Source organism: Amblyraja radiata, unplaced genomic scaffold (assembly GCF_010909765.2).
Source record: "Amblyraja radiata isolate CabotCenter1 unplaced genomic scaffold, sAmbRad1.1.pri scaffold_642_ctg1, whole genome shotgun sequence".
In the NCBI taxonomy this organism is placed as follows: Eukaryota; Metazoa; Chordata; class Chondrichthyes; order Rajiformes; family Rajidae; genus Amblyraja; species Amblyraja radiata.
The window spans coordinates 1-27,595 of NW_022630673.1; the positions used below are offsets into that span (position 1 = coordinate 1).

A 27,595-nucleotide genomic window follows, 5' to 3' on the forward strand; every position below is an offset into this window, starting at 1 on the left:
TCTCCTCTCTCTTTCTCTCTCTCCCCCCACTCTCTCTTTCTCTCTCTCTCCGCGAAACTGCACAATTCTTCAGGCAGCTCGACATCACTCTGGTGATGGGAACCAGCACCACAATGAACGGAATTTCATCACATGCCACAGTTGGAATGGCGGAGGCCATAATGCGTCAAGAAAAACAAAGTTCTAGTCCAAAAGTAGACACAAAATGCTGGAGTAACTCAGAGGGACAGGCAGCAATTCTGGAGAGTGGGAATGGGTGACATCTCGGGTCGAGGTCTCTGAAGAAGGGTCTCGACCAGAAACATCATCCATTCCCTCTCTCCGGAGATGCTGCCTGTCCCGCTGAGTTACTCCAGCATTTTGTGTCTACTTTTGGACTAGAACTTTGTTTTTCTTGACGCATTATGGCCTCCGCCATTCCAACTGTGGCATGTGATGAAATTCCGTTCATTGTGGTGCTGGTTCCCATCACCAGAGTGATGTCGAGCTGTCTGAAGAATTGTGCAGTTTCGCGGAGCAGGGTCGCCACCTGCTGCTGGAAACCGGTACCGTATTAATAACCGTATTAATTAATTATTAAAGGTACACAAAAAAGCTGGAGAAACTCAGCGGGTGCAGCAGCATCTATGGAGTGAAGGAAATAGGCAACGTTTCGGCCCGAAACACTTCTTCAGACAGTTTCGGCCCGAAACGTTGCCTATTTCCTTCGCTCCATAGATGCTGCTGCACCCGCTGAGTTTCTTCAGTTTTTTTGGGTACCTTCGATTTTCCAGCAACTGCAGTTCCTTCTTAAACAATTAATTATTAAATATCCTTATCTATTTAAGATGAATAGTTAATGGAACCCAGAGCACTGGAGCGGGTAAATTCTGTAATTCTGTAATTCCTTAATCTGTTTAAATTAATTCCTTATTAATGATTTTTCCTCATTAAAGGATTAATTTAAATAGATGCGCATTACCGGTGTGATGGGTTTGGGTGTCAGGGCAGGACCAGTATTTATTAAGCACCCCTCATTGGCCTCTGAATGGTTTTCTCGGCCATTTCAAAGGACATTTGAACTTCAGCCATGTGGGACTGTATCTTAAACAACACTTTAGGAGTGTTATGGTCATCGATCCTCAAACTAGTTTTTTAAAAAGAATTTGAGGCGATTAACTGTATTTAGTGCAGTTTAGTTTAGAGATACAGCGCGGAAACAGGCCCTTCAGCCCACCGGGTCCGCGCCGACCAGCGATCCCCGCACACTAACACTATCTTACACACACTAGGGACAATTTACATTTATACCAAAGCCAAGTAACCTACAAACTTGCGCATCTTTGGAGTGTGGCAGGAAACCGAAGATCTGGGAGAAACTCCACGCGGTCACGGGGAGAACGTACAAACTCCGTACAGACAGCACCCGGCTCTCTAGCGCTATACGCGCCGTAAGGCAGCAATTATACCGCTGTTCTTTTTAAAAGCTGCAACTACCACCATTTATTCATTATTAATAAAAACATTTGCATGTTAGAAGGATTTAATTTCAATCATTCATTTAAGGTGCAGTGGAAACACTTGAATTTGCGTCTCTGGATGTGACTCTGGATTCCTCGTTCAGTAACGTAATCTCTGCCTCGCCACAGCACCTGTTGTTGCCACAGATAGCCCCTGACCCGCTACGTTCGTCCAGCAGTTTGCATCTGAAGTCCCGTGTGTCTCAACTCGCAGCCGGCTCTCATTGAATACCAATTCTGCCCACCGCCGCCCTAATTTCCCTGTTCCTTATCCTCTCACGCTTACCCTGCACCTACTCTCACATTCCCCCCTCCCCTCCTCATCACTCGCAACTATTTCGGAGCACCCGGAATGTCGATGGTGATAGAGTCACTGGATGTGAAAGTGGATATGAAGTACTTGGCAACGATGCAGAGGAGGTTTACCTGAATTATGATTTAATTGAGAGAATGGAGAGGTCAGACCGACTATGGAAAGTTTTCTCCGGACCGCCGGAGGTTGAGGGGAGACTTGATGGAAGTCTATCGAATTATGAGAGGGGTGGGCAGGTTACACAATCAGAACCTTTTACCGAGAGGGAAATATTTAATAGTAGAGAGCATAGCTATAGGATGAGAGGGGCAAAGTTTAAAGGAGATGTGCGAGGCAGGTTTTCTACCCCAATGATGGTGAGTTTCTGGAACGCGTTGCCAGGGATGGTGGTGAAGGCTGATACGAGACAGGCGGTGAAGAGATTTTTGGATAGTCACGTGTATGCAGGTAATTGAAGGATATAGATTATATTCAAGCAGGTAAGAGTTGGTCTTGGCATCATATTCGGCAGAGACACTGGCCGAAGGGCTGCTCATATGCGGACTGTTCTTTGTTCCATACGGATTGTGTCGTCGTATTGTGGATATTCCGGGATATAACCTGATTCTCGAAGAAGCCTCCACATCAGCGCTGTAGAACGTATCCTGACTGTTCGCATCATGTACGGCATTTCCAACGCACACGAGTTGCACTACCGCCTGCACTGCCATGGATGTGTTTATTTTTAATTGTGTTTTGCATTAATGCCTTGTCTTTGGAGCAGTTTTTAATTTTGTTTTTACTAACTTGCAGAATGTATGTGTAATGTGGTTGTAATTTGCGTTTAATTAATATTTTGTGTAGCATTGAGTATTTGTGCGTGTGATGCAGCTGAAACGGCGATGAGTTGTTCATCGCAGCTGTTCATCGCAGTACTTGTACAGATGACAATAAATCCGACTCGACTTCACTCTAAGTTTATATTTAACCATCGTTTTACACCCCAGTTCGTTTCCTTTTAGACCATGTCATTTTCTATCCTGCTCTAAACTCTCCCATAACATTCCCTGCGTTTACATTTATATACCGGTCTGTTTAACATCTCACTAAACCCTCCATGGGTATTTGAGGCCAGGACACGGTCACATAGAACACGTTCACCCTGAAAACCCACAGCAAATGTGCTGGAGACGGCAGCGTACGCGGTGGACACTCGCGGTTTATTTATTTATTTAGAGAATGCAAAGTCCTTTAGCCAAGCAGTTGCCTCTTGATCTGCTGTATGAAGGGTGACAAGTCCTCCTTTGAGTCTTTGTTGAGGGCATGCTTCAATGATGTGTTGCATTGTTTGCTGCTCTCCACAAGCACACCATGGGGTTGGACTGCTGCCCCATTTGTGAAGGCTGGCCATGTCCAGTCCTGAATCTATTCAGCGTCGTCCACTGCTTCCTTGGGAGATTGGTGCCAGGGACCGGTAGGGTGGGGTCTGACACCAGATGTTTATACAGGGGCCATGTCCAGTCCTGAATCTATTCAGCGTCGTCCACTGCTTCCTTGGGAGATTGGTGCCAGGGACCGGTAGGGTGGGGTCTGACACCAGATGTTTATTTGGGACGTCCTTGGACTCCCATTCCCTTTTCCAAGCTGATTGGATGGTGAAATCAGCTGGTGGTGGGTTCTTCCAAATTGGTCGTCTAGATGGAAGTCGAGCAGTGGGTGGGTTGAAGATGTCCATGTGAATTGGCAGATGAGGGGAGTTTTTGGTCTTTTGGAGCATCCTTTGAGTGAGGACTACTCGCCGGATGTTTGGAGGGGCTATGTTGGATAGGACAGGGAGCCAGGGGAGTGGTGTTGAGCGGATTGTTCCTGTGATGATCCTCATTGTTGAGTTCAATTGGGTATCCACATGGTGTGTGTGGGATGACCTGGACCAAACAGGGGCACAATATTCGGCTGAAGAAAATGCAAGGGCTAGTGCTGAAATGCGCAGTGTGGGGGCTGCTGCCCCCCACTTTGAGCCAGCAAGCTTACTGAGGAGATTGTTTCTGGACTTCACCTTAGCTGCTGTTCTTTTAAGATGTTCCTTGAAGGATAGGGTCCTGTCAAGGGTCACTCCGAGGTAGGTTGGAGTGGGGGCATACTTCAGTTTGGTCCTGCTCAGATAGATGTTTGGTTCTCTTGTGGCTTCTGCATTATGGAGGTGGAACACACTGGAGACCGTTTTTGCTGGGCTTGGTTTTAGGCGCCAGGTTTTGCAGTACTCGTCCAGTTTAGCAAGGTCTTCATTGAGCACCTGTGGTACAGAGGGATCACAAGGGATCAGCAGCTCCCAATCAGTGAAAGCATTTTCAAACCAGGAAGTGGCAGGCGTTAAAATGGCTTCTAAAGAGTAGGTCGAGAGTTTAACAGAAGAGGCACTTTGTCCCATCTGCCTGGATTTCTTCACCGATCCGGTGTCACTGGAGTGTGGGCACACCTTCTGCCGCTCCTGTATCACACAGAGTTGGGACAGGGAGGAGAGAAACTCCTGCCCGGAATGTAGAGACGAGTTTACAGACCGCACCCTCAGGGTTAATCGGGTCTTGGCGAGACTGTCTGAGAAAGCTCGAACACTGAGCCTGAATACGGAAGAGAAGGAAAGTAAACATCAGGAAGAACTGAAGCTGTTTTGTGAAACGGACAAGAAACTGATCTGTGTGCTTTGTGTAACTGGGCGGGAACACACGTCTCACAGTTTCATACCGGTCGATGAAGCTGTTGAAACCTACAAGGTAAAAGCAAACCGACTATGATCACTTGTTTGAACGTATAGTTGAATGTTTATTGTCTAACTGTGGGCGGCGCGACTCTCGTCAGCAGCGGCCTCTGCAGTCCGTCTGCGTTTTTATTATTTTATGTCTTATGTTTTTATGTAGTTTTTGTTATTTTTGTTGGGGTATGTGTGTGTGTGGGGGGGGGGGGGGTGGGGTAACTTTTAAATCTCTCCCTGCACGGGAGACCCGACCTTTTCTTTGTCGGGTCTCCGTTGTCGTTGGGGCTGCAACGAGGAGCGGCCTCCAACAGGAAGACCGGGAGCTGTGGTGCCGACTACTCACCTCACCGTCGCGGAGCTGGCCGAGTCCAGAGCGGGTGGAGCTGTGGTGGACGCTGCTGCGATCCGACCCCCGGAGTTTCGGTGGCTGCAACTGCGGGTTTGGCGGACGGCGGCACCGGGAGCCCGCTGGTCCCTGGAGGGAGACCGCTTTTCAGGGCTTCCGCAACGGCGACTACTCCCGCCCGAGTTGCGGGGTTGAAGAGCTCCTGGAGCGGGGCCTTACACCACTACTGCCCCGCGCGGCTTGGAATGGCTGCGGGACTGCGAGCGCGCGCCGGGGGCTCTAACACCAAGACCCGGTGTGCGGCCTTGCATCACCCGGCGTGGCTTTAATGGATGCGGGACAATCGCCATCGCCCGCCGGGGGCTTTGACTTTGACTTTGACTCTGACATCGGGGGGGAGAGTGCAGTGGAGAGATAAGTTTTTTTGGCCTTCCATCACAGCAATGTGATGGATGTTTATGTAAATTATGTTGTGTCTTGGGTCTATTTGTTTGTAATGTATGGCTGCAGAAACGACATTTCGTTTGGACCTCAAGGGGTCCAAATGACAATAAATTGAATTGTATTGTTGTATTGTAACCCCCTTTCTCTCTGATTCCCAGGATCAGGTTAAATCATCCGTACAATCTCTGACAACAAATAAATCTGCCATCCAGGAAATGGAAGAGCAACAGAAGCAGAAGTTTTCTCAAGTCCGGGTGAGACCTTGCTGTGTGGCATTTCTGATCGTGTTGTGTAGTTTTGTAGTTAGTTAGTTAGTTGCGCTGTTTCGCTGCTCCGTTGAATTCGGTTCGACCCTGACTTCTTGTATTGTCGATGTGACGCTTCCATGTCCCCTTCCCCCCCGCTCTCTACCCCTCCCCTAGTACAACGATCGAGGAAGAACTAAGGGAGGGGACTTGAACTTTATTTCGCCTTCCATCACAGTGAGGAATGTGTAGGAGTCACTGTGGTGGATGTTCAAGTTAAAATGTGTTTTTGAGTGACCTGTTGCTTTTAATTGTATGACTGATTTGGCCAATTAAATTCTTCATATGTTGCAAAACATACTTGGCGGATATAGTGTGATTCTGATTCTGATAATTATTTAAAATTCTCTGCACGGGGGGAGGAGAGGCGCTGCCTTGTTTTACCGCCACCAGGAGCGCTGCCCCCTGGACCCCCATCTCTCTTCCTCTTTTTTCGGTTTCTTCCTGTCTCATGCCTGATCACAGGATATGGGGAGAAAGCAGGAATGGGATACTGATTCTGGATGATCAGTCATTATCATATTGAATGGCGGTGCTGGCTCGAAGGGCTGAATGGCCTACTCCTGCACCTATTGTCTATGTTTCTATGTTCTCACCGTGACAAGGGCGGATTCCGCCCACATCTCCCAGACATGTTGGTTTAATTGGTTGCTGTAATTAAGCTGCTGAAGGCGGGTGATCTGTGAGTCGGTGGGAGTTAATGTGGACGTGAGGGCCATTGTGTTTCAGGGAAAAGCGAGGAAATGAGATTAATGGGATTATTCTAAGGAACAGCATAGATATCAACGTGCCATATGATCACCTTCTACTTAACAACGAAATAGAAAACAGAAATATATTCGATCAATCTTCACCTTTCATTTGACAGGAGCAGTCACAAAGCCTCAAGTCTCACGTCACATCTCAGTCTGTCGAACTGCACCAGATTCTCGTGAAGAAAGAGCAGCGCATTCTCGGAGAGATCAAGGAGGATGAGGAGAAGATTCTAAGTCAAATGGAGAAAAATCTTCAAGACATTCAAGAGAATGTATACTCTATTGAGGAGGAACTCTCAAATCTGCAGGGGCGAATGGATCAAACAGACATCGTGTTATTTCTGAAGGTCAGGGGTTATGTTTCAATCTTGTTCAATGAAACTGCAGTCACAACATTGGCAGCGATATATTTGCGAAAATGCAACTTTTATCAATTCCTATATTTTTCCAACATCCCTCATACAAACCCGCTCTGCTATCTCATAATTCATACTAGATGAATTAGAACATGCGGCCCATTAAGTCTACTCTGCCATTCAAACATGGCTAATATTGTTCACATTTTCAACTCCATTCTCCTGCCTTCTCCCCAGTGCCTGAGGGTCTGCATCCCAGGGTACTTAAGGAAGTGGTTCTAGAAATTGTGTGATACTTTTCCAATGTTCTATAGTTTCAGGATCAGTTTCTGTGGATAGGAGGGGAGCTCATGTTATCCCACTTTTTAAGAAAGGAGTGACAGAGAAAACAGGGAATTATAACCATATAACCATATAACAATTACAGCACGGAAACAGGCCATCTCGACCCTATAAGTCCGTGCCGAACAACCTTTTTCCCTTAGTCCCACCTGCCTGCACTCATACCTTAACCCCCCATTCCCTTCTCATCCATATGCCTATCCAATTTATTTTTAAATGATACCAACGAACCTGCCGTCACCACTTCCACAGGAAGCTCATTCCACACCGCTACCACTCTCTGAGTAAGGAAGTTCCCCCTCATGTTACCCCTAAACTTCTGTCCCTTAATTCTGAAGTCGTCCTCTTGTTTGAATCTTCCCTATTCTCAAAGGGAAAAGCTTGATCACATCAACTCTGTCTATCCCTCTCATCATTTTAAAGACCTCTATCAAGTCCCCCCTTAACCTTCTGTGCTCCAGAGAATAAAGACCTAACTTATTCAACCTATCTCTGTAACTTAGTTGTTGAAACCCAGGCAAAATTCTAGTAAATCTCCTCTGTACTCTCTTTAGTTTGTTGACATCCTTCCTATAATTGGGCGACCAAAATTGTACACGATACTCCAGATTTGGTCTCACCAATGCCTTGTACAATTTTAACATTACATCCCAGCTTCTATACTCAATGCTCTGATTTATAAAGGCTAGCATACCAAAAGCTTTCTTTACCACCCTATCTATATGAGATTCCACCTTGAAGGAACTATGCACGGTTATTCCCAGATCCCTCTGTTCAACTGTATTCTTCAATTCCCTACCATTTATCATGTACGTCCTATTTTGATTTGTCCTGCCAAGGTGTAACACCTCACATTTCTCAGCATTACACTCCATCTGCCATCTTTCAGCCCATTTTTCCAAATGGCCTAAATCACTCTGTAGACTTTGGAAATCCTCTTCATTATCCATAACACCCCCTATCTTGGTATCATCTGCATACTTACTAATCCAATTTACCACCCCTTCATCCAGATCATTGATGTACATGACAAACAACAAAGGACCCAACACAGATCCCTGAGGCACCCCACTAGTCACCTGCCTCCAACCCGACAAACAGCCATCCACCATTACCCTCTGGCTTCTCCCATTCAGCCACTGCTGAATCCATCTTGCTATTCCTGCATTTATACCCAACAGTTTAACCTTCTTAACCAACCTTACATGAGGAAACTTGTCAAAGGCCTTACTAAAGTCCATATAGACAACATCCACTGCTTTACCCTCGTCAATTTCCCTAGTAACCTCTTCAAAAAATTCAAGAAGATTAGTCAAACATGACCTTCCAGGCACAAATCCATGTTGACTGTTCCTAATCAGACCCTGTTTATCCAGATGCTTATATATATTATCTCTAAGTATCTTTTCCATTAATTTTCCCACCACTGAAGTCAAACTAACAGGTCTATAATTGCTAGGTTTACTCCTAGAACCCTTTTTAAACAATGGAACAACATGCGCAGTACGCCAATCCTCGGGGACTATTCCCGTTTCTAATGACATTTGAAATATTTCTGTCATAGCCCCGGCTGTTTCTACACTAACTTCCCTCAATGTCCTAGGGAATATCCTGTCAGGACCTGGAGACTTATCCACATTTATATTTTTCAAAAGTGTCAGTACTTCTTTTACTTTGAAACTCATAGTATTCATAACTACTCTGCTCGTTTCCCTTACCTCACATAATTCAATATCCTTCTCCTTGGTGAATACCAAAGAAAAGAAATTGTTCAATATCTCCCCCATCTCTTTTGGCTCTGCAGATAGCTGCCCACTCTGTTTCTCCAATGGACCGATTTTATCCCTCGTTATCCTTTTGCTATTAATATAGCTGTAGAAACCCTTTGGATTTAAAGCAACCTCATATCTTCTTTTAGCTTTTCTAATTTCTTTCTTAAGATTCTTTTTACATTCCTTATACTCCACAAGCACCTCATTTACTTCATGCTGCCTATAATTATTGTAGATCTCCCTCTTTTTCCGAACAAGATGTCCAATTTCCCTTGAAAACCAGGGCTCTTTCCAATTTTTACTGTTTCCTTTCAACCGAACAGGAACATAAAGATTCTGTACTCTTAAAATTTCCCCTTTAAATGTCCACCATTTCTCTTCTACATCTTTCCCATAAAGCAAAATGTCCCAGTCCACTCCTTTTAAATCATCTCGCATCTCATCAAAGTTAGCCTTTCTCCAATCAAAAATCTCAACCCTAGGTCCTGTTCTGACCTTCTGCATAATTATACTGAAACTAATGGTATTGTGATCACTGGACCCGAAGTGCTCCCCAACGCATACCTCCGCCACCTGTCCCGTCTCATTTCCTAACAGGAGGTCCAGCACTGCCCCTCCTCTAGTAGGTACCTCTATGTATTGCTGCAAGAAACTATCCTGCACACATTTTACAAACTCCAAACCATCCAGCCCATTTACAGAATGTGTTTCCCAGTCTATGTGTGGAAAGTTGAAATCTCCCACAATCACTACCTTGTGCTTACTACTAATATCTGCTATCTCCTTACATATTTGCTCTTCGAATTCTCGTTCCCCATTTGGCGGTCTATAATACACCCCTATAAATGTTGCTACACCTTTCCCACTTCTCAGTTCCACCCAAATAGCCTCCCTAGATGAGCCCTCCAATCTATCCTGCCAAAGCACTGCTGTAATATCTTCCCTGACTAGCAATGCAACACCTCCACCTCTTGCCCCTCCAATTCTATCACACCTGAAGCAACGAAATCCTGGAATATTTAGTTTCCAATCACAGCCCTCCTGCAACCATGTTTCACTGATCGCCACAACATCATACTTCCAGGTGTCTATCCAGACTCTAAGCTCATCCACCTTTCTTACAATGCTCCTAGCATTAAAATATGCACATTTAAGAAACCCCCCGTCTCTTCTTCTCTGTTTATTTCCTTTTTTTTCTTTCTCCTCTTGTGTCCGAGTGCTTCCCTTTTCTGCTTCCTGCCTCCCATTCTGTCTACTAGCTTTCTCTATTTGAGTCCCTCGCCCCAACCATTCTAGTTTAAAGTCTCCCCAGTGACCTTTGCAAATTTCCCCGCCAGGATATTGGTCCCCCTCGGGTTCAAGTGCAACCCATCCTTTCTGTAAAGGTCCCACCTTCCCCAAAAGAAGTCCCAATGATCCAGAAACTTGAATCCCTGCCCTCTGCACCAGTCTTTCAGCCACGCATTTATCCTCCACCTCGCTCCATTCCTACTCTCACTGTCGCGTGGTACAGGCAGTAATCCTGAGATTGTTACCTTTTTGGTCCTTTTCCTTAACTTTCCTCCCAACTCCCTAAATCCTCCCTTCAGGACCTCTTCACTTTTTTTACCTATGTCATTTGTACCAATATGTACCACGACCTCAGGCTCCTCTCCCTCTGATTTCAGGATATCTTGGATGCGTTGAGACACGTCCGAGACCTTGGCACCAGGGAGGCAGACCACCATCCTGGTCTCCCGACTGCGTCAACAGAAACGCCTATCCGACCCCCTAACAATAGAGTCCCCAATTACTATTGCCCTCTTCTTTTTGTCCGTACCTTTCGGAGCAACAGGGCCGGTCTCTGTGCTGGAGGCCCGTCCGCTGTTGCTACCCCTGGATAGGCTGTCATCCTCATCCGTACTCAAACAGGAGTACTTATTTGCAAGGTGTACCGAAATTGGAGTATTCCCTCGTTCCTGCCTCTGCCCCTTGCCCTTCCTTAGCGTGACCCACATGTCTCTCTCCCGTGGTTTTGGAGTGACCACCTCCCTATAACTCCCCTCTATGACCTCGTCACTCTCCCTGACCGGACAGAGGTCATCGAGCTGCTGCTCCATGAACCTAATACGGTCCCTGAGGAGCCCCATCTCTCTGCACCTGATGCAGATGTGGACGTCTGGAGGGCCATCCGACACCATGACCTCCCACATCTGACATCCAGAACAGTACACTGCTCTGACTGTCATTCTCTCGCCTTACCCTGGATCCGATACCAGTCTAATACAATAGAAACTGCTGGGAGAAATCAGCAGGTATCTGTACCTTTAGCCCACTGTACCCTTGGCTCACTGCAACTTTACTAATGCACTGTACCTTTAACCCACTGTACCCTTAGCTTTCTGTACCTTTACTAATGCACTGTACCCTTTGCTCACTGTACCTTTAGCCCACTGTACCCTTGGCTCACTGTATCTTTACTAAAGCAATGTACCTTTAACCAGAAAGCAGAAATGCTAACCTGAGGTTGCACCCAATCAGCTGCTTCCACTAGTCTGCTTCCGCCAATCAGCGGCTTCCACCAGAACCCTCCCTATGGAATGTGGAACGTTACGGGTTTTGGTAAAAGCCCTGACCCTCCTCCACTCGCTCCAACGGTCCCGGGCCTCTGTGAAAACAAGCCCCGCGCCCGATTTAAGTACTCACCGCTCTGACCCTCCTCCACTGTCTCCAACGGTCCCGGGCCTCTGTGAAAACAAGCCCCGCGCCCGATTTAAGTACTCACCGCCCTGACCTACCTCCACTGTCTCCAACGGTCCCGGGCCTCCGTGAAAACAAGCCCCGCGCCCGATTTAAGTACTCACCGCCCTGACCCTCATCCACTGTCTCCAACGGTCCCGGGCCCCTGTGAAAACAAGCCCCGCGCCCGATTTAAGTACTCACCGCCCTGACCCTCCTCCACTGTCTCCAACGGTCCCGGGCCTCTGCGAAAACAAGCACCGCGCCCGATTTAAGTACTCACCGCCCTGACCCTCCTCCACTGTCTCCAACGGATTATAGACCAGTTAGCCTGACATCAGTTGTGGGAAAGATGTTGGAGTCAATTATACAAGATGTAATAGAGGCACATTTGGATAGTAGTAACAGGATCGGTCCGAGTCCGCACGGATTTACGAAGGGGAAATCATGCTTGACTAATCTTCTGGAATTGTGGTGTATCTGCACTTTCAGAAAGCCTTTAAGATCCCACATGGGAGATTAGTGGGCAAAATGAGAACACATGATATTGGGAGTAGTGTACTGACATGGAGGGCGAATGAGTGGGAATTAACGGGCACGTGAAATGGAATATGGAACAAGGAATTGGATTGTGGGAATAGAAAGGAGGGTAATGCAGATTACTTTCACAACATTCCAGTAGCTTTCAGTCAGCCCTTGAATTGCCAGGATAATGAAAGCTACGGATTAAATGCAAGCAGATGGGAGCGGTGTAGGCAGGCACAGTGGCAAGCATGGGCATTGTGGGCCGAAGGGCCTTTGTCTACACTCCATGTCTTGAGATTGGGTTGCCTATGCGACCTTCCATTTCGTGAAGATATGCAGGAGAATGACATAATATATTGATCTTCACATTTCATCTGACAGGATCAGTCACACAACAACTTTCAGTCATAGATCACAACCCAGTTTGCTGAACTGCACCAGATTCTCACTAAGAAACAGCAGCGCTTACTCCTTCCTTCTCTCCAGAGATGCTGCCTAACCCGCTGAGTTACTCCAGCTATTTGTGTCTACCTTTGATTTAAACCAGCATCTGCAGTTATTTTCTCCACACTTATTCTCTCTCTAGTTGTCCCTTTGACCTCAGAGGGAATCATTCTCTCCCAAGTTATTCTTTAGCTATTAATATACTTGTTGTATATTACCCAACCCATTGAGGACGGTTTTGAGCGCAAACTCATAACCGGAGCAGCTTTCATAGACCTCACCGCTGCATACGACACTGTCCAGCACCGCACCATGATCAGGAAACTTTTTGACATGACTGGTGACCTCGACCTGTGCCAAGTCATCAAAAGCCTTCTCAACAACAGGCGCTTCTTCGTTCAACTAAACGACAAGAAGAGCAAATGGAAAGCCCAAAAGAATGGCCTACCACAAGGCAGCGTACTGGCCCCCCTCCTCTTTAACATCTACACCAACGACCAACCACTTCCCCCACAATGCCGCCGCTTCATCTATGCTGATGACCTCTGCATCACCACCCAACAGGAGAACTTCCAGAAGATCGAGTCTGTCCTGGAAAGCGCCCTCCAAGAGATGACAACCTACTACAATAACAACCACCTGAAACCCAACCCGTCAAAAACCCAACTATGCAGCTTCCATCTTAAAAATCGAGATGCAGGAAAACAACTGAGCGTCTCATGGGATGGCCACAAACTCTCCAACCACTTCCACCCCGTGTACCTCGGAGTCGCACTCGACAGGACACTCTCTTTCAAAACCCACCTTCAGAACACCAAAGCCAAGGTCAACAATCGCAACAACATCCTGCGCAAACTGGTAAACTCAAAGTGGGGCGCTGATCCACCAACCATCCGTGCAACTGCCCTAGCCATGTACTTCTCCACAGCTGAATACGCGTGCTCAAGCTGGAGCCGCTCCCACCACACCAAACTGCTTGACACAGCCCTCAACGACACCTGCCGCATTATCACGGGATGCATAAAGACAACGCCAGTCCCGTGCCTCTACGCCCTAGCTGGTATTGCCCCCCCCCCCCCATATCAGACGATCCATCGTCGCCCAAGACGAGCGGAGAGCACAGGAGATCGATACCAGGCACCCCTTGCACGGACACACAGCACCTCCACCCCGACTGAAATCCAGAGCCAGTTTCCTGCAGACAGTCCCACCTCTCCAGACAACCAAAGAAACAGCAAGGACCAACATCTGGAAAGATGAATGGAACCAGCTCAACACACGAGCCCACGACTGGATGGAGAGAGGAATCACTCCGACTGAATGCGTCGCCAGCGGGCACGACCTCCCATGGCCAACCTGGAAGACCCTCAACAGATTACGAGTGGAGCAGGGGAGGTGCAAAGCACTTATGAAAGCATGGAACTACCAGGCAGAAGACACATGGAGCTGTGGAGCAGTACAGACAATGTTCCACCTACTGGAGTGTGACGACGCCCCCAAGTGCAGCCCCCAGGACCTGGCTGAACCGACCCGACCAGCTGTGACCTGTGCCAGATACTGGCAGAACGACATCTGAGATTGCAACGGACTCGAAGAAGAAGACCTTTCTGTGTTTTCAGTACAAACATACTGAAAGACAAGTGACCTTTATTAAGTGTCCACTTGATTCAGTTGCTGTATTCGTGCCTTTGATTAGGAAGAGTTGGTTGCTGCTCCCTGTATTGTCGTGCAGTATTGAGAGTGCTGCATTATGGCGATCACAATGATATCCCGATTGCCTGTTCAGGGAGATGTGAAAGATTTTGTTTTGCCCCCTTATCAAACAAAGCAGTAATTCTACTCAGTAACTAGGGTAATATTCACTGAATCAATCACTGAAGCAGGTTAGCTGCCCAATGTTCAGTGGGTGATGGATTCATGGAACGAGCTGCCAGAGGAGGTATTTGAGGCAGGTACAATAACAACATTTAAAAGGCTCTTGGACAGGTACATGGATAGGAAAGGTTTGGATGGCTCTGGACTAAATAGGACAAGTTTAGATAGGGATTTTGGTCTAAGTTGGGCCAAGGAGCATGTTCATTGATAACTGAGATTCACAGTTAGACTTTGGAAAATGTTGATCACTTCTTGTAACTCGGGAGCGATCTCTCCGAAAATCAGTCATCTGTGATGAAATTTACCATCGTCTAGAATGTATTAGCACACCGTTTGGTCAATTGTGAAGGTTCTTTGTGATCGAGCCCGTAGACCTGGAAAAAGCTGCCACACCGCAGTGACAACCATATAACCATATAACCATATAACAATTACAGCACGGAAACAGGCCATCTCGGCCCTACAAGTCCGTGCCGAACAACTTTTTTCCCTTAGTCCCACCTGCCTGCACTCATACCATAACCCTCCATTCCCTTCTCATCCATATGCCTATCCAATTTATTTTTAAATGATACCAACGAACCTGCCGCCACCACTTCCACTGGAAGCTCATTCCACACCGCTACCACTCTCTGAGTAAAGAAGTTCCCCCTCATGTTACCCCTAAACTTCTGTCCCTTAATTCTGAAGTCATGTCCTCTTGTTTGAATCTTCCCTATTCTCAAAGGGAAAAGCTTGATCACATCAACTCTGTCTATCCCTCTCATCATTTTAAAGACCTCTATCAAGTCCCCCCTTAACCTTCTGCGCTCCAGAGAATAAAGACCTAACTTATTCAACCTATCTCTGTAACTTAGTTGTTGAAACCCAGGCAGCATTCTAGTAAATCTCCTCTGTACTCTCTCTATTTTGTTGACATCCTTCCTATAATTGGGCGACCAAAATTGTACACCATACTCCAGATTTGGTCTCACCAATGCCTTGTACAATTTTAACATTACATCCCAGCTTCTATACTCAATGCTCTGATTTATAAAGGCTAGCATACCAAAAGCTTTCTTTACCACCCTATCTATATGAGATTCCACCTTCAAGGAACTATGCACGGTTATTCCCAGATCCCTCTGTTCAACTGTATTCTTCAATTCCCTACCATTTATCATGTACGTCCTATTTTGATTTGTCCTGCCAAGGTGTAACACCTCACATTTCTCAGCATTAAACTCCATCTGCCATCTTTCAGCCCATTTTTCCAAATGGCCTAAATCACTCTGTAGACTTTGGAAATCCTCTTCATTATCCACAACACCCCCTATCTTGGTATCATCTGCATACTTACTAATCCAATTTACCACCCCTTCATCCAGATCATTGATGTACATGGCAAACAACAAAGGACCCAACACAGATCCCTGAGGCACCCCACTAGTCACCTGCCTCCAACCCGACAAACAGCCATCCACCATTACCCTCTGGCTTCTCCCATTCAGCCACTGCTGAATCCATCTTGCTATTCCTGCATTTATACCCAACAGTTTAACCTTCTTAACCAACCTTCCATGAGGAACCTTGTCAAAGGCCTTACTAAAGTCCATATAGACAACATCCACTGCTTTACCCTCGTCAATTTCCCTAGTAACCTCTTCAAAAAATTCAAGAAGATTAGTCAAACATGACCTTCCAGGCACAAATCCATGTTGACTGTTCCTAATCAGACCCTGTTTATCCAGGTGCTTATCACTTGCATATTTTGCAAACTGGGATATAGATCATCAGATATTTAAGATGTATCAGGTTTCAGACTCATTAACCTATACAATACCTTTTATTATTAACATCCTCCTCTTACTTCCTCATCTTCACTGGCCTCTTGGTTCTTCAGCATGCCAAGGATTTTGGTGCCTTCTGTGAATATAGCTTGCTACACAAGCAAGAAACATTCACAAGGATTGGTACACCAATAATGGGATTTCAAACTGAAACGTCACATGTGCATGTTCTACGTTGATGCTGCCTGACTTGCTGAGTTACTCCAACACTTTGTCCTTTTGTGTATTAACCAGCAGCTGCAGTTCTTTGTTTCTATAATCAATGGCATGGCTGCCTTAACAGCATACATGTACAGATCGAATTTGTGGTCCAAGTCTACATCTAGCAAGTGGCGTTACAATGGGTTTGTGTAGTAAATTAAGGCATATGGTATGATTGTTTTCATAGGTCAGGGCATTGAGTATCTTCTTCGTGCATAGGGCGTACACAGCCCAAAGCTGTCATGTTTGATCTTCTGTTTGTGCACGCCAGGTTGATTGCATTCGTCGAAACGGTGGATCTCGTGAAGGTTGCAATCTCCTACCCCAGGCATTGGGTATAAGAGTCTGGAAGTCATGATGCAGCTTTATAGGACTTTGGTTTTGCTGAATTTGGAGTCAATCTCAAAAAGCTGCAGTAACTCAGTGGGTCAGGCAGCATCTCTGGGGAAAAGCAATACACAACCTTTTGGGTTGTGACCATTCTTCAGACTCATTTCTCATTTAGTGTTGCCTGCAGTGCTGGTTGTCCCATTCCAAGAAGGATTTGGAGGCTTTGGAAAGGGTGCAGAGGTAGTTTACCAGAATAATGCCTGGATTAGAGGGTATTAGCTACAGGGAAAGGTTGTACACTTACATTGTTTTCTCTGGAAAGTCAGAGGATGCGGGGTGACTGGTTAGAAGTAAATACAATTATGTGAGAGACATAGATGAGGTAGACAGTCCAAACCTTCTTCCTGGGTGAAAATATTAAATAAGAGAAGTCTTTGCTTTCAGGTCATAAGTGATTGTAGTAGAATTAGGCCATTCAGCCCATCAAGTCTATTCCGCCATTCAATCATGGCTGATCCATCTCTCCCATCTTTAAGGTGATAGGGGGTAAAGTTTAAAGGAAATGTGTGGGAGCCACTGGAGCTTGCTGGGGGTGCAGGCCGGTACAATTGTGCCATTTAAGAGACTTGTAAATGAGCATTTTGTTCTACAGTGATTGGAGGGATATGAATTAAGTGCAGGTAGATAAGGATATGTCTTGGCATCATGTTCGGCACAGACGGTGGGCTGAAGAGCCAGGTCCTGTGCTGTAGTGTTCTTTGTTCTATGTAATCAATGCCTTGCCAGCAAAACCATATATTTAATAACTTAGTGGGACAATAATTAAAAGACTGAAATAAAGTGCAACGCCCACTACTTGCTTGAAACTTATCTGTATCCATTGTGGCAAGTCAAGTTCCAACTGAATACCAGTTAGCTTGTTTAGTTTATTGTCATGTGTAAAGCTTTTGTTGCGTGCAAACACATCAGCGGAAAGACAATACACGATTGCAATCGAGCCATCAACAGTGTACAGATGTATGTTAAAGGGAATATGTGAATAATCTTTAGTGCAAAATAAGGTCCGATTAAATATAGTCCAATAATCTCCAGTGAGGTAGATAGTATCTCAGGACTGCTATCTAATTGTTGGTAGGATGGTTCAGTTGCATGATAACAGCTATCTCTCAATCTGGAGGTGTGTGTTTACAAACTTCTATACCCCTTGCCCGATGGGAGACGTGCGGACTTGCTGGGGTGTAACGTCCTTAATGCTAGTGGCCAGCATACTTGTGCTACCATAGAAGTGCAGTGGGTCAAGGTGCAATGGGTCAAGGTGCAGCTAAATACCATTGGTAGCCACTATGCTAGAGACATTATAGAAACATAGAACATAGGTGCAGAAGTAGGCCATTCGGCCCTTCGAGCCTGCACCGCCATTCAATTTGATCATGGCTGATCATCCAACTCAGTATCCCATCCCTGCCTTCTCACCATACCCCCTGATCCCTTTTGCCACAAGGGCCACACCTAACTCCCTCTTAAATATAGCCAATTAACTGGCCTCAACTACCTTCTGTGGCAGAGAATTCCACAGATTCACCACTCTCTGTGTAAAAAAATGATTTTCTCCTCTCGGTCCTAAAAGACTTCCCCCTTATCCTAAAACTGTGACCCTTGTTCTGGACTTCCCCAACATCGGGAATAATCTTCCTGCATCTAGCCTGTCTAACTCTTTAAGTGTCACAGTCTGCCCTCTCCTCATTCTCATCCACTTCACCTCCCAGTACTTTTCCACCGGTCCCTCCTTCTCCTCACCTGCCTGCCTGCCACTCTCCTCTCATCAGCCCAACTCTCCTCACCTGTTGCACTCAGTTGCCTCTGATCACCAATTAACCTGGTATATAGACTCTCCTCACCGTTCACACAGTGCCAGATTGTTCTCAGCATGCATGCAAGACTCTCCAGCGATTTCCCGACTGCCTACACGGATTCGATCCTGCCTGCCCCTCTTCGGAACCCTCGCTCAATCCTGAGCCTCTGTGTGAGTACGATGTACCCATTCCTGTGTTACTACTCTGTGTTACAGTATCTTAATAAAGTTCATTACCAACTATACCTGCCTGATTCTGTGCTGCTTTTGGGTCCAAGCTATACCCGTTACAGTACAATCTGGCCAACTATGGACTCAGCGCACACAACATCTCCGTCAAACCGCTTCGAGAGGATTGAGCACACGCTCCTGCAGCACGAAGCTATGCTCACTGCCTCCAACTCCGAGGTTCGACAGGCTGTGTCAAACCAAGAGCAAGCATTGGTTGCACTAGCCACCCAGGTCCAACAGCTGACGACCACCCTCGCCCAGGCTACACCCCATGCTTCGCCTCCGGCTCCGATAGCACCAGCTCCCGGTCCGCCAGGACCATCACCTGAGCCCCGGGTGAGAACCCCGGAGCGCTACGCTGGAGACCCGGAGGGCTGCAACCCATTCTTCACAAACTGTTCCATTCTCTTCGCCCTACAGCCCTACACCTTCGCCCAGGAAGCGGCGAGAGTGGCGTTTACCATTAATCACCTGACTGGCAGAGCTCGGCTGTGGGGAACGGCTGAATGGGAGCGACGCACGCCGGCTTGCTCCTCTTTCCAGGCCTTCGCCGCGGAGCTTCGCAAGGTGTTCGGTGAGGTTTCGACGGGTCCGGACGCTGCGGGAAGTCTGCTGGGGTTGAGCCAGGGGAACCAGAGCGTCGCTGACTTCGCCATCGACTTTCGCACCAGGGCCCGTCAGAGTGATTGGAACCAGTGTGACGCCCAGTGTGACGCTTTCTTGCTGGGCTTGAATGACTATATCAAGGATGAGTTGGTATCCCACGACCTTCCTTCTTCTCTGGATGGGCTTATCGAGCTAACGACCCGTCTGGACCGACGCATCCTGGCGAGGCGTCGGGAGAGGGACAGGCGGACCGCCAGCTATCCACCCAAGCTCGTTTTCCTCCGGAGACTGGACTACCCTCGTCGGGGCAACCGTCGAGGCAACCCGAACCCATGCAGGTGGGTCGCACCAGTCTCACCCCCGAGGAACGGGAACGTCGGCGTCGGGGGAACCTCTGTCTCTAATGTGGCCTGGCGGGTCATTACATCTCCAAGTGTCCAGTAAAAGGCCAGACTCACCAGTAACGGAGGAATTACTGGTGAGCCGAACCTCTGAACTTTCCTCTGCCCGACGCCCTCTTTGTCATGCCCGTCTGCTGTTGTCTGATGGTTCTCACACCCTCGCCACCTTCATAGACTCTGGTTGTGACATTAATCTTATGGACAAGGAACTATCCCGCCAGCTAGGCATCAGTTGTGTTCCCCTGCCTGAACCTGTTCCCGCCAACGCCCTCGACGGCCATCTCCTGGGGTCTGTTTCTCACCAGACGGTCCCAGTGCGCATGCTCCTGTCTGGTAATCACCATGAGACCATCCAGTTCCACATCCTGCAGTCTCTCGTCTTCCCCTCATCCTGGGTTACCCCTGGCTTCGGCGACACAACCCCAACATCGACTGGAGGACGGGGGTCATCTTGGGTTGGAGCCCTTCCTGCCACCAAGTGTGCCTGAAACAAGCCTCAGCTCCTCAACCGGCCACCTGCTCCAGTTCTGCTCCAGATCTGACGGGGGTCCCAGCCGAGTACCATGACTTTGGGGAGCTTTTTAGCAAGTCTAGGGCCACCTCCCTTCCTCCTCATCGGCCCTATGACTGCGCCATAGACATCCTGCCTGGTTCCGCTCCTCCTAGGGGTCGGGTCGCCTTTACTCCCTGTCCGCCCCTGAGAGAGGCGCCATGGAGAAATACATAAACGACTTATTGGCTGCTGGTCTCATCCGTCCCTCCTCGTCTCCTGCTGGGGCTGGGTTCTTCTTCGTGGAGAAGAAGGGCAAATCTCTGCGTCCCTGCATAGATTACCGGGGGCTCAACGGCATCACGGTGATGAATCGCTACCCTCTCCCACACATCTCCTCTGCTTTCGAGCTCCTGGAGGGGGCCACCATCTTTTCGAAGTTGGATCTACGCAACGCCTACCACATGGTCCGCATCAAAGAGGGAGATGAGTGGAAGACCGCCTTCAACACTCCCACGGGACATTATGAATACCTGGTGATGCACTTTGGCCTCACCAACGCCCCGGCCGTCTTCCAGGCTTTGGTCAATGACGTTCTCATAGATATGTTGAACAAGTACGTGTTCGTCTACCTTGATGACATCCTCATCTTTTCACGGACCAAGGAGGAACACGTACACCACGTCCAGGCAGTTCTTCATCGGCTCCTGGAGAACTCGCTCTTCGTTAAAACTGAGAAGTGCGAGTTTCACTCCCCGTCAGTCTCCTTCCTAGGATACATCGTTGGCCAAGGGAACATCAAGATGGACCCCGCCAAGGTCTCTGCTGTCACCACCTGGCCTGTTCCTGACTCCCGCAAGCAGCTCCAAAGGTTCCTGGGGTTCGCCAATTTTTACCGACGGTTCATCCGTGGCAACAGTACTGTGGCCGCACCCCTCACGGCACGCACCTCCTCCAAGGTTCCGTTCCGGTGGTCTGCCGCGGCCGACGAAGCTTTTCTGACACTCAAGACACGGTTTACATCGGCCCCCATCCTCCAAGGTCCGGACTCATATAGACAGTTCGTGGTGGAGGTGGACGCCTCCGACGTGGGGGTGGGAGCTGTTCTGTCCCAGCGGGCTGCCGGGGACCAGAAGCTCCATCCATGTGCCTTCTTCTCCCGACGCCTGACCCCTGCTGAGAGGAATTATGTCATTGGCAACCGAGAACTGTTGGCGGTTAAGTTGGCGTTGGAGGAATGGCGTCACTGGCTGGATGGAACCGAGCAGCCTTTCTTGGTTTGGACTGACCACAAGAACCTTGAATACCTCCAGTCAGCCAAGAGGCTCAACTCTCGTCAGGCCCGCTGGTCTCTCTTCCTCACCCGCTTCAACTTCTCCCTCTCCTACCGACCTGGGTCCCGCAACGTGAAGCCCGATGCCCTCTCTCGACAGTTCTTGGCGAAGGAGGAACCTGCCTCTGGCCCCAAGACCATCCTCCCGTCCTCGCACAGGGTTGCCTCCCTCACCTGGGAAGTGGAGGAGAAGGTCAAGGCGGCCTTGGAGAACTAGCCTGGACCCAGCGCATGCCCTCCTGATCGCCTGTTTGTGGTTTCTGCCCTGCGGTCCGACGTCCTTCAGTGGGCCCACAGCTCTCGACTCACCTGTCATCCCGGCATTCAGCGGACCAAGGAGATGGTGCTACGGAGGTTCTGGTGGGCATCGCTGGAGGAGGACACTCGTGAGTTTGTCAACGCCTGTCCCGTTTGCAACCAGCACAAGGTCTCACACCAAGCTCCTGCGGGTCATCTGCTTCCACTGCCTGTTCCCCATCGATCATGGTCCCACATCTCCCTGGACTTCGTTACCGGCCTGCCCCCATCCAGTGGTCACACCACCATCCTGACCGTGGTCGATAGATTTAGCAAGATGGCTCACTTCGTGCCCCTGCCCAAGCTTCCGTCATCCAAGGAAACTGCCGAGCTCATGTTACTCCATGTCTTCAGGCTCCATGGTCTCCCCGTCGATGTGGTCTCCGACCGGGGACCCCAGTTTGCCTCTGTGTTCTGGAGCGAGTTCTGCACGCTTGTGGGGGCCACCGTGAGTCTGACGTCCGGATTTCATCCCCAGTCCAACGGCCAAACTGAAAAGAAGAATCAGGAGATGGAGACGGCGCTGTGGTGTATGGTGTCCAAGCATCCCTCCTCCTGGTCCCAGCAGTTGTTGAGGGTGGAGTACGCCCACAACACCCTGACAAGCTCGGCCACTGGGCACTCCCCTTTCCAGTGTGCCTACGAGTTCCAGCCTCCACTGTTCCTGGCGCTGGAGAAAGAGGTTTCCTGCCCGTCCGTCCAGGCCTTCATCGTCGCTGCCGCAGGACGTGGACCCAAGCCAGGGCGGCTCTTCTCCGCTCCGTGGACCGTTACGCCACGGCTGCCAACTGTCACCGCACCCAGGCCCCCACCTACCTCGCGGGCCAGAAGGTGTGGCTGTCGACCCGGCACCTTCCCTTGAGGGTGGAGTCCAAGAAGTTGGCACCCAAGTTCATCGGTCCATTTGAGATCCAGAAGGTCATCAACCCAGCGGCTGTGAGGCTCAAGTTGCCTCGTTCCATGCGGGTCCATCCTACGTTCCACGTGTCCAGAGTAAAGCCAGTCCGGGAGAGCTCCCTGGTCCCCGCAGTCCCTCCTCCTCCACCTCCTCGTCTCATCGACGGAGGCCCCGCCTTTACGGTGCACCGCCTCCTGCTCTCCCGCCGTCGCGGGAGGGGTCTCCAATACCTGGTTGATTGGGAGGGTTACGGTCCAGAGGAGAGGTTCTGAGTTCCTGCTCGACACATCCTGGACGCCTCCCTCATCAGGGAGTTTCACCGGCGTCATCCCGACCAGCCGTCCAAGTCCGCCACTCCTAGAGGGGTCGCCGCCCCTGAGACCCTGTCCCCTCTTCCGTCTGAGGCGCCCAGTGACGACGAGACGGAGCTTTCCTCTGATGCTATGGAGGAGGATGCGGACATGGATGTCTCGGACGAATATTAGCCCTCCTCCGGTCCCCCTCCTCCCACCCAACTCTGAGTGGGATTAGGTTTATTTTCTTTATTGTTTTTTTTTGTTTTTTTGTTTTGTGACGTCAGGAGCCGTCACTTGAGGGGGGGGGGGCGGTTCTGTCACATTCTGCCCTCTCCTCATTCTCATACACTTCACCTCCCAGTACCTTTCCACCGGTCCCTCCTTCTCCTCACCTGCCTGCCTGCCACTCCCCTCTCATCAGCCCAACTCTCCTCACCTGTTGCACTCAGTTGCCTCTGATCACCAATTAACCCGGTATATAGACTCTCCTCACCGTTCACATAGTGCCAGATTGTTCTCAGCATACATGCAAGACTCTCCAGCGATTTCCCGACTGCCTACACGGATTCGATCCTGCCTGCCCCTCTTCGGAACCCTCGCTCAATCCTGAGCCTCTGTGTGAGTACGGTGTACCCATTCCTGTGTTACTACTCTGTGTTACAGTATCGTAATGAAGTTCATTACCAACTATACCTGCCTGATTCTGTGCTGCTATTGGGTCCAAGCTACACCCGTTACATTAAGAATTGTGTACGTTTCTATAAGATCCCCCCTCAATCGTCTAAATTCTAGCGTGTACAAGCCGAGTCTATCCCGTCTTTCTTTGTATCAAAGTCCTGCCATCCCAGGAATCAGTCTGTTGAACCTTCTCTGTATTCCCGCTATGGCAAGAATGTCTTTCCTCAGATTAGGAGACCAAAACTGTACGCAATATTCCAGGTGTGGTCTCACCAAGACCCTGTACAACTGCAGTAGAACCTCCCTGCTCTTATACTCAAATTCTTTTGCTATGAATGCTAACATACCATTTGCTTTCTTCACTGCCTGCTGCACCTGCATGCCTATTTTCAATGACTGGTGTACCATGACACCCATGTCTCGTTGCATCTCCCCTTTTCCTAACCGGCCACCATTCAGATACTAGTCTACTTCCCTGTTTTTGTCACCAAAGTGGATAACCTCACATTTATCCACATTATACTGCATCTGCCATGCATTTGCACCCTCACCCAACCTATCCAAGTCACCTTGCAGCCTCCTAGCATCCTCCTCACAGCTCACACTGTCCCCCAGCTTCGTGTCATCCGCAAACTTGGAGATGTTGCATTCAATTCCCTCATCTAGATCATTAATATATATTGTAAATAGCTGGGGTCCCAGCATTGAGCCTTGCGGTACCCACTAGTCACTGCCTGCCATTCTGAAAATGACCCGTTTACTCCTACTCTTTGCTTCCTGTCTGCCAGCCAGTTCTCTATCCACATCAATACTGAACCCCCAATACCGTGTGCTTTAAGTTTGCATACTAAATTCTTATGTGGGACCTTGTCGAAAGCCTTCTGAATGTCCAGATATAACACATCCACTTGTTCTCCCTTATCCACTATACTAGTTACATCCTCGAAAAATTCTATAAGTTTCGTCAGACATGATTTACCTTTCATAGTTCCATGCTGAATTTGTCCAATGAATTCGCCACTTTCCAAATGTGCTGCTATCCCATCTTTAATAACTGACTCCAGAATTTCCCCCACCACCGATGTTAGACTAACTGGTCTGTAATTCCCCGTTTTCCCTCTCCCTCCCTTTTTAAAAAGTGGGGTTACATTAGCTACCCTCCAGTCCTCAGGAACTACTCCAGAATCTAAAGAGTTTTGAAAAATTATCACTAATGCATCCACTATTTCTGCGGCTACTTCCTTATGTACCATGGGATGCAACTTATCTGGCCCTGGGGATTTATCGGCCTTTAATCCATTCAATTTACCTAACACCATTTCCCAGCTAACCTGGAATTCACTCAGTTCCTCTATCTCATTTAGTCACTTGCTATTTCCAGAAGATTATTTATGTCTTCCTTAGTGAAGACAGAACCAAAGTAGTTATTCAATTGGTCTGCCATGTCCCTGTTCCCTATGATCAATTCGCCTGTTTCTGACTGCAAGGGACCTACATTTGTTTTAACTAATCTTTTCCTCTTGACATATCTATAAAAACTTTTGCAGTCAGTTTTTATGTTCCCTGCCAGATTAAAATAGTGCTGATTTGTTAATGCATCTTGGCTGAAGCAGGTGGGCTCACTTCTGACTATACTTTACTGTGGACATTTAAACAGTAAAAGTCCACTTTCTTTATTAACAATGAATGACCCAGAGGAAGGAGAATGTTGCTCCTGGAAGTTCATAGTCACAGCATGGAAACACCCCAGCATGGAAACAGGCCCTTCCTTTGACCAAGCTTGCCCACACCGACTAACATGCCCCGTATACACTCGTCCCACCCCGACCAACATGCCCCATCTTCACTAGTCCCACCTCGACCAACATGCCCCATCTACACTCGCCCCACCTGCCCGCGTTTGGCCCATATTCCTCCAAATCTGTCCTATCTAAGTGGCTCTTAAACGTTGTGACAGCCCCTGCCTCAACTACCTCCCCCGGCAACCTCCATACACCCACTGTGTGGAAAGGTTGCCCCTAAGATTGACATTATTAATGTGAACCATTTGTGCACAACTCTGCTGGTGTGAGTAATAAATGAAAAGATAGATAGCAAAAATACACGGTGGTGCAGCGGTAGAGTTGCTGCCTCATAGCGCCAGAGACCCGGGTTCCACCCTGAATACGGGTGCTGTCTGTACGGAGTTTGCACATTCTCCCCGTGACCTGCGTGGGTTTTCTCCGAGTGCTCCGGTTTCCTTCCGCATTCCAAAGACCTGCTGGTTTGTAGGTTAATTGGCTTCTGTAAAATTGTCCCTAATGTGTGTAGGCTGGAGCTAGTGTACGGGGTGATCACTGGTCGGCGATGACTCGTTGGGCCGAAGGGGCTGTTTCCGCGCAGTATCTCTAAAATCGTAACAATACCCGGTGACTTGGTCTCCACCGATGAATTCCACAGATTCACCACCCTCCGGCTAAAGAAATTCCTCCGCATCTCCTTTCTAAAGGCATGGGTGGGAAAGGCAGAGAGGGTTAGGGGCCAGACGCAGGCATGTGGGACTAGCTTCAATAGGCATGGCTGTGTGTTTCAGTGCTGTGGGAGTGACGGGGCTCAATAGGGTAGTAGTTTGATGCTTCAGCTTGCAGCAACCCAGGAGAACTGTGTTCCAAATGCTTCATTAGTTTGTTGTTCTGCACATCGATCGGGAGGCAATTAAATCTCCCGTTTACACGCAGCCGCCAGAGCAAACAGTGTACATACAGTGATGACAAACACAATAAATGCAATATCCAGTGCAGAACAATGCAAGATTGTGTTGTTGCCGACACACTACATAAACGTCCCTTTAAACTTCCATGATCCAAAGACATCCTCATGAAGAAGGTCTATGCATGGACAGCTATCCAGCCAGAAGATGCAAAAGCATTGCGGGAGTTTGCTATATCTCTTAGAAGTATGAAAGAAACGACTACCCTCTTAGACCACATGCAAGAAATGAATGTTGTTAGCAATATGAAAATGATCACTCTAAAACTGCCCTATAGATTTAGAGAAAAGATAAAGCTGGTCTGTTAGAGGAAAATGAGAATGGAGAGGCCATGCTTCCTGATCTGGTGAACTTCATAGAAAAGGAAGTACGGTTCATGTCAAATTTACGCTATGGGAGTATTCAAGTTCCTAAACCAATCACAACTGTCAAAGGATCTACCTTTACTAAAACAAAAGGAAGCTCAGGACGTAAGGGAAGTAGTTTTGTTTCCGCTGTAAATACCTTCAGAAACGAAATGCCAAAAGGAAGAAGATACATCTACTGGTACACAAAATTGCTGGGGGAACTCAGCGGGTGCAGCAGCATCTATGGAGCGAAGGAAATAGGCGACGTTTCGGGCCGAAACCCTTCCTCAGACTGATAGGGGGTGGGGAAAGAAAGAAGGACAAAGGGAGGAGGAGGAGGAGCCCGAGGGCGGGCGGATGGGAGGAGACAGCTAGAGGGTGAAGGAAGGGGAGGGGGGGAGGGGACAGCACGGGCTAGCCAAATTGGGAGAATTCAATGTTGATGCCAAGGGGACGCAAGGACCCCAGACGGAATATGAGGTGCTGTTCCTCCAATTTCCGCTGGTGCTCACTCTGGCAATGGAGGAGACCCAGGACAGAGAGGTCGGAGTGGGAATGGGAGGGGGAGTTGAAGTGCTGAGCCACCGGGAGATCAGGTAGGTTATTGCGGACTGAGCGGAGGTGTTCGGCGA

The 27,595-nt window shown here is 48.5% G+C and overlaps 1 protein-coding gene across 1 annotated transcript; it reads left to right on the top strand.

Moving 5' to 3' along the window:
- Window positions 1–4,440: 4,440 nt before the first annotated feature.
- LOC116970208 (nuclear factor 7, ovary-like) lies at window positions 4,441–6,904 on the top strand. The gene is made up of 3 exons (XM_033016900.1): window positions 4,441–4,562; window positions 5,492–5,587; window positions 6,507–6,904. The coding sequence occupies exons 2-3, from the start codon at window positions 5,549–5,551 to the stop codon at window positions 6,891–6,893; spliced, it is 426 nt and encodes a 141-aa protein (XP_032872791.1). The 5' UTR covers window positions 4,441–4,562; window positions 5,492–5,548; the 3' UTR covers window positions 6,894–6,904.
- The last annotated feature ends 20,691 nt before the right edge of the window (window positions 6,905–27,595 follow it).

Coding starts and splice junctions, on each gene's coding strand:
- LOC116970208 (XM_033016900.1), top strand. CDS start 5,549: ATGGAAGAGCAACAGAAGCAGAAGTTTTCTCAAGTCCGG. Junction 5,588..6,506: donor AGAAGTTTTCTCAAGTCCGG/GTGAGACCTTGC, acceptor TTCATTTGACAG/GAGCAGTCACAAAGCCTCAA.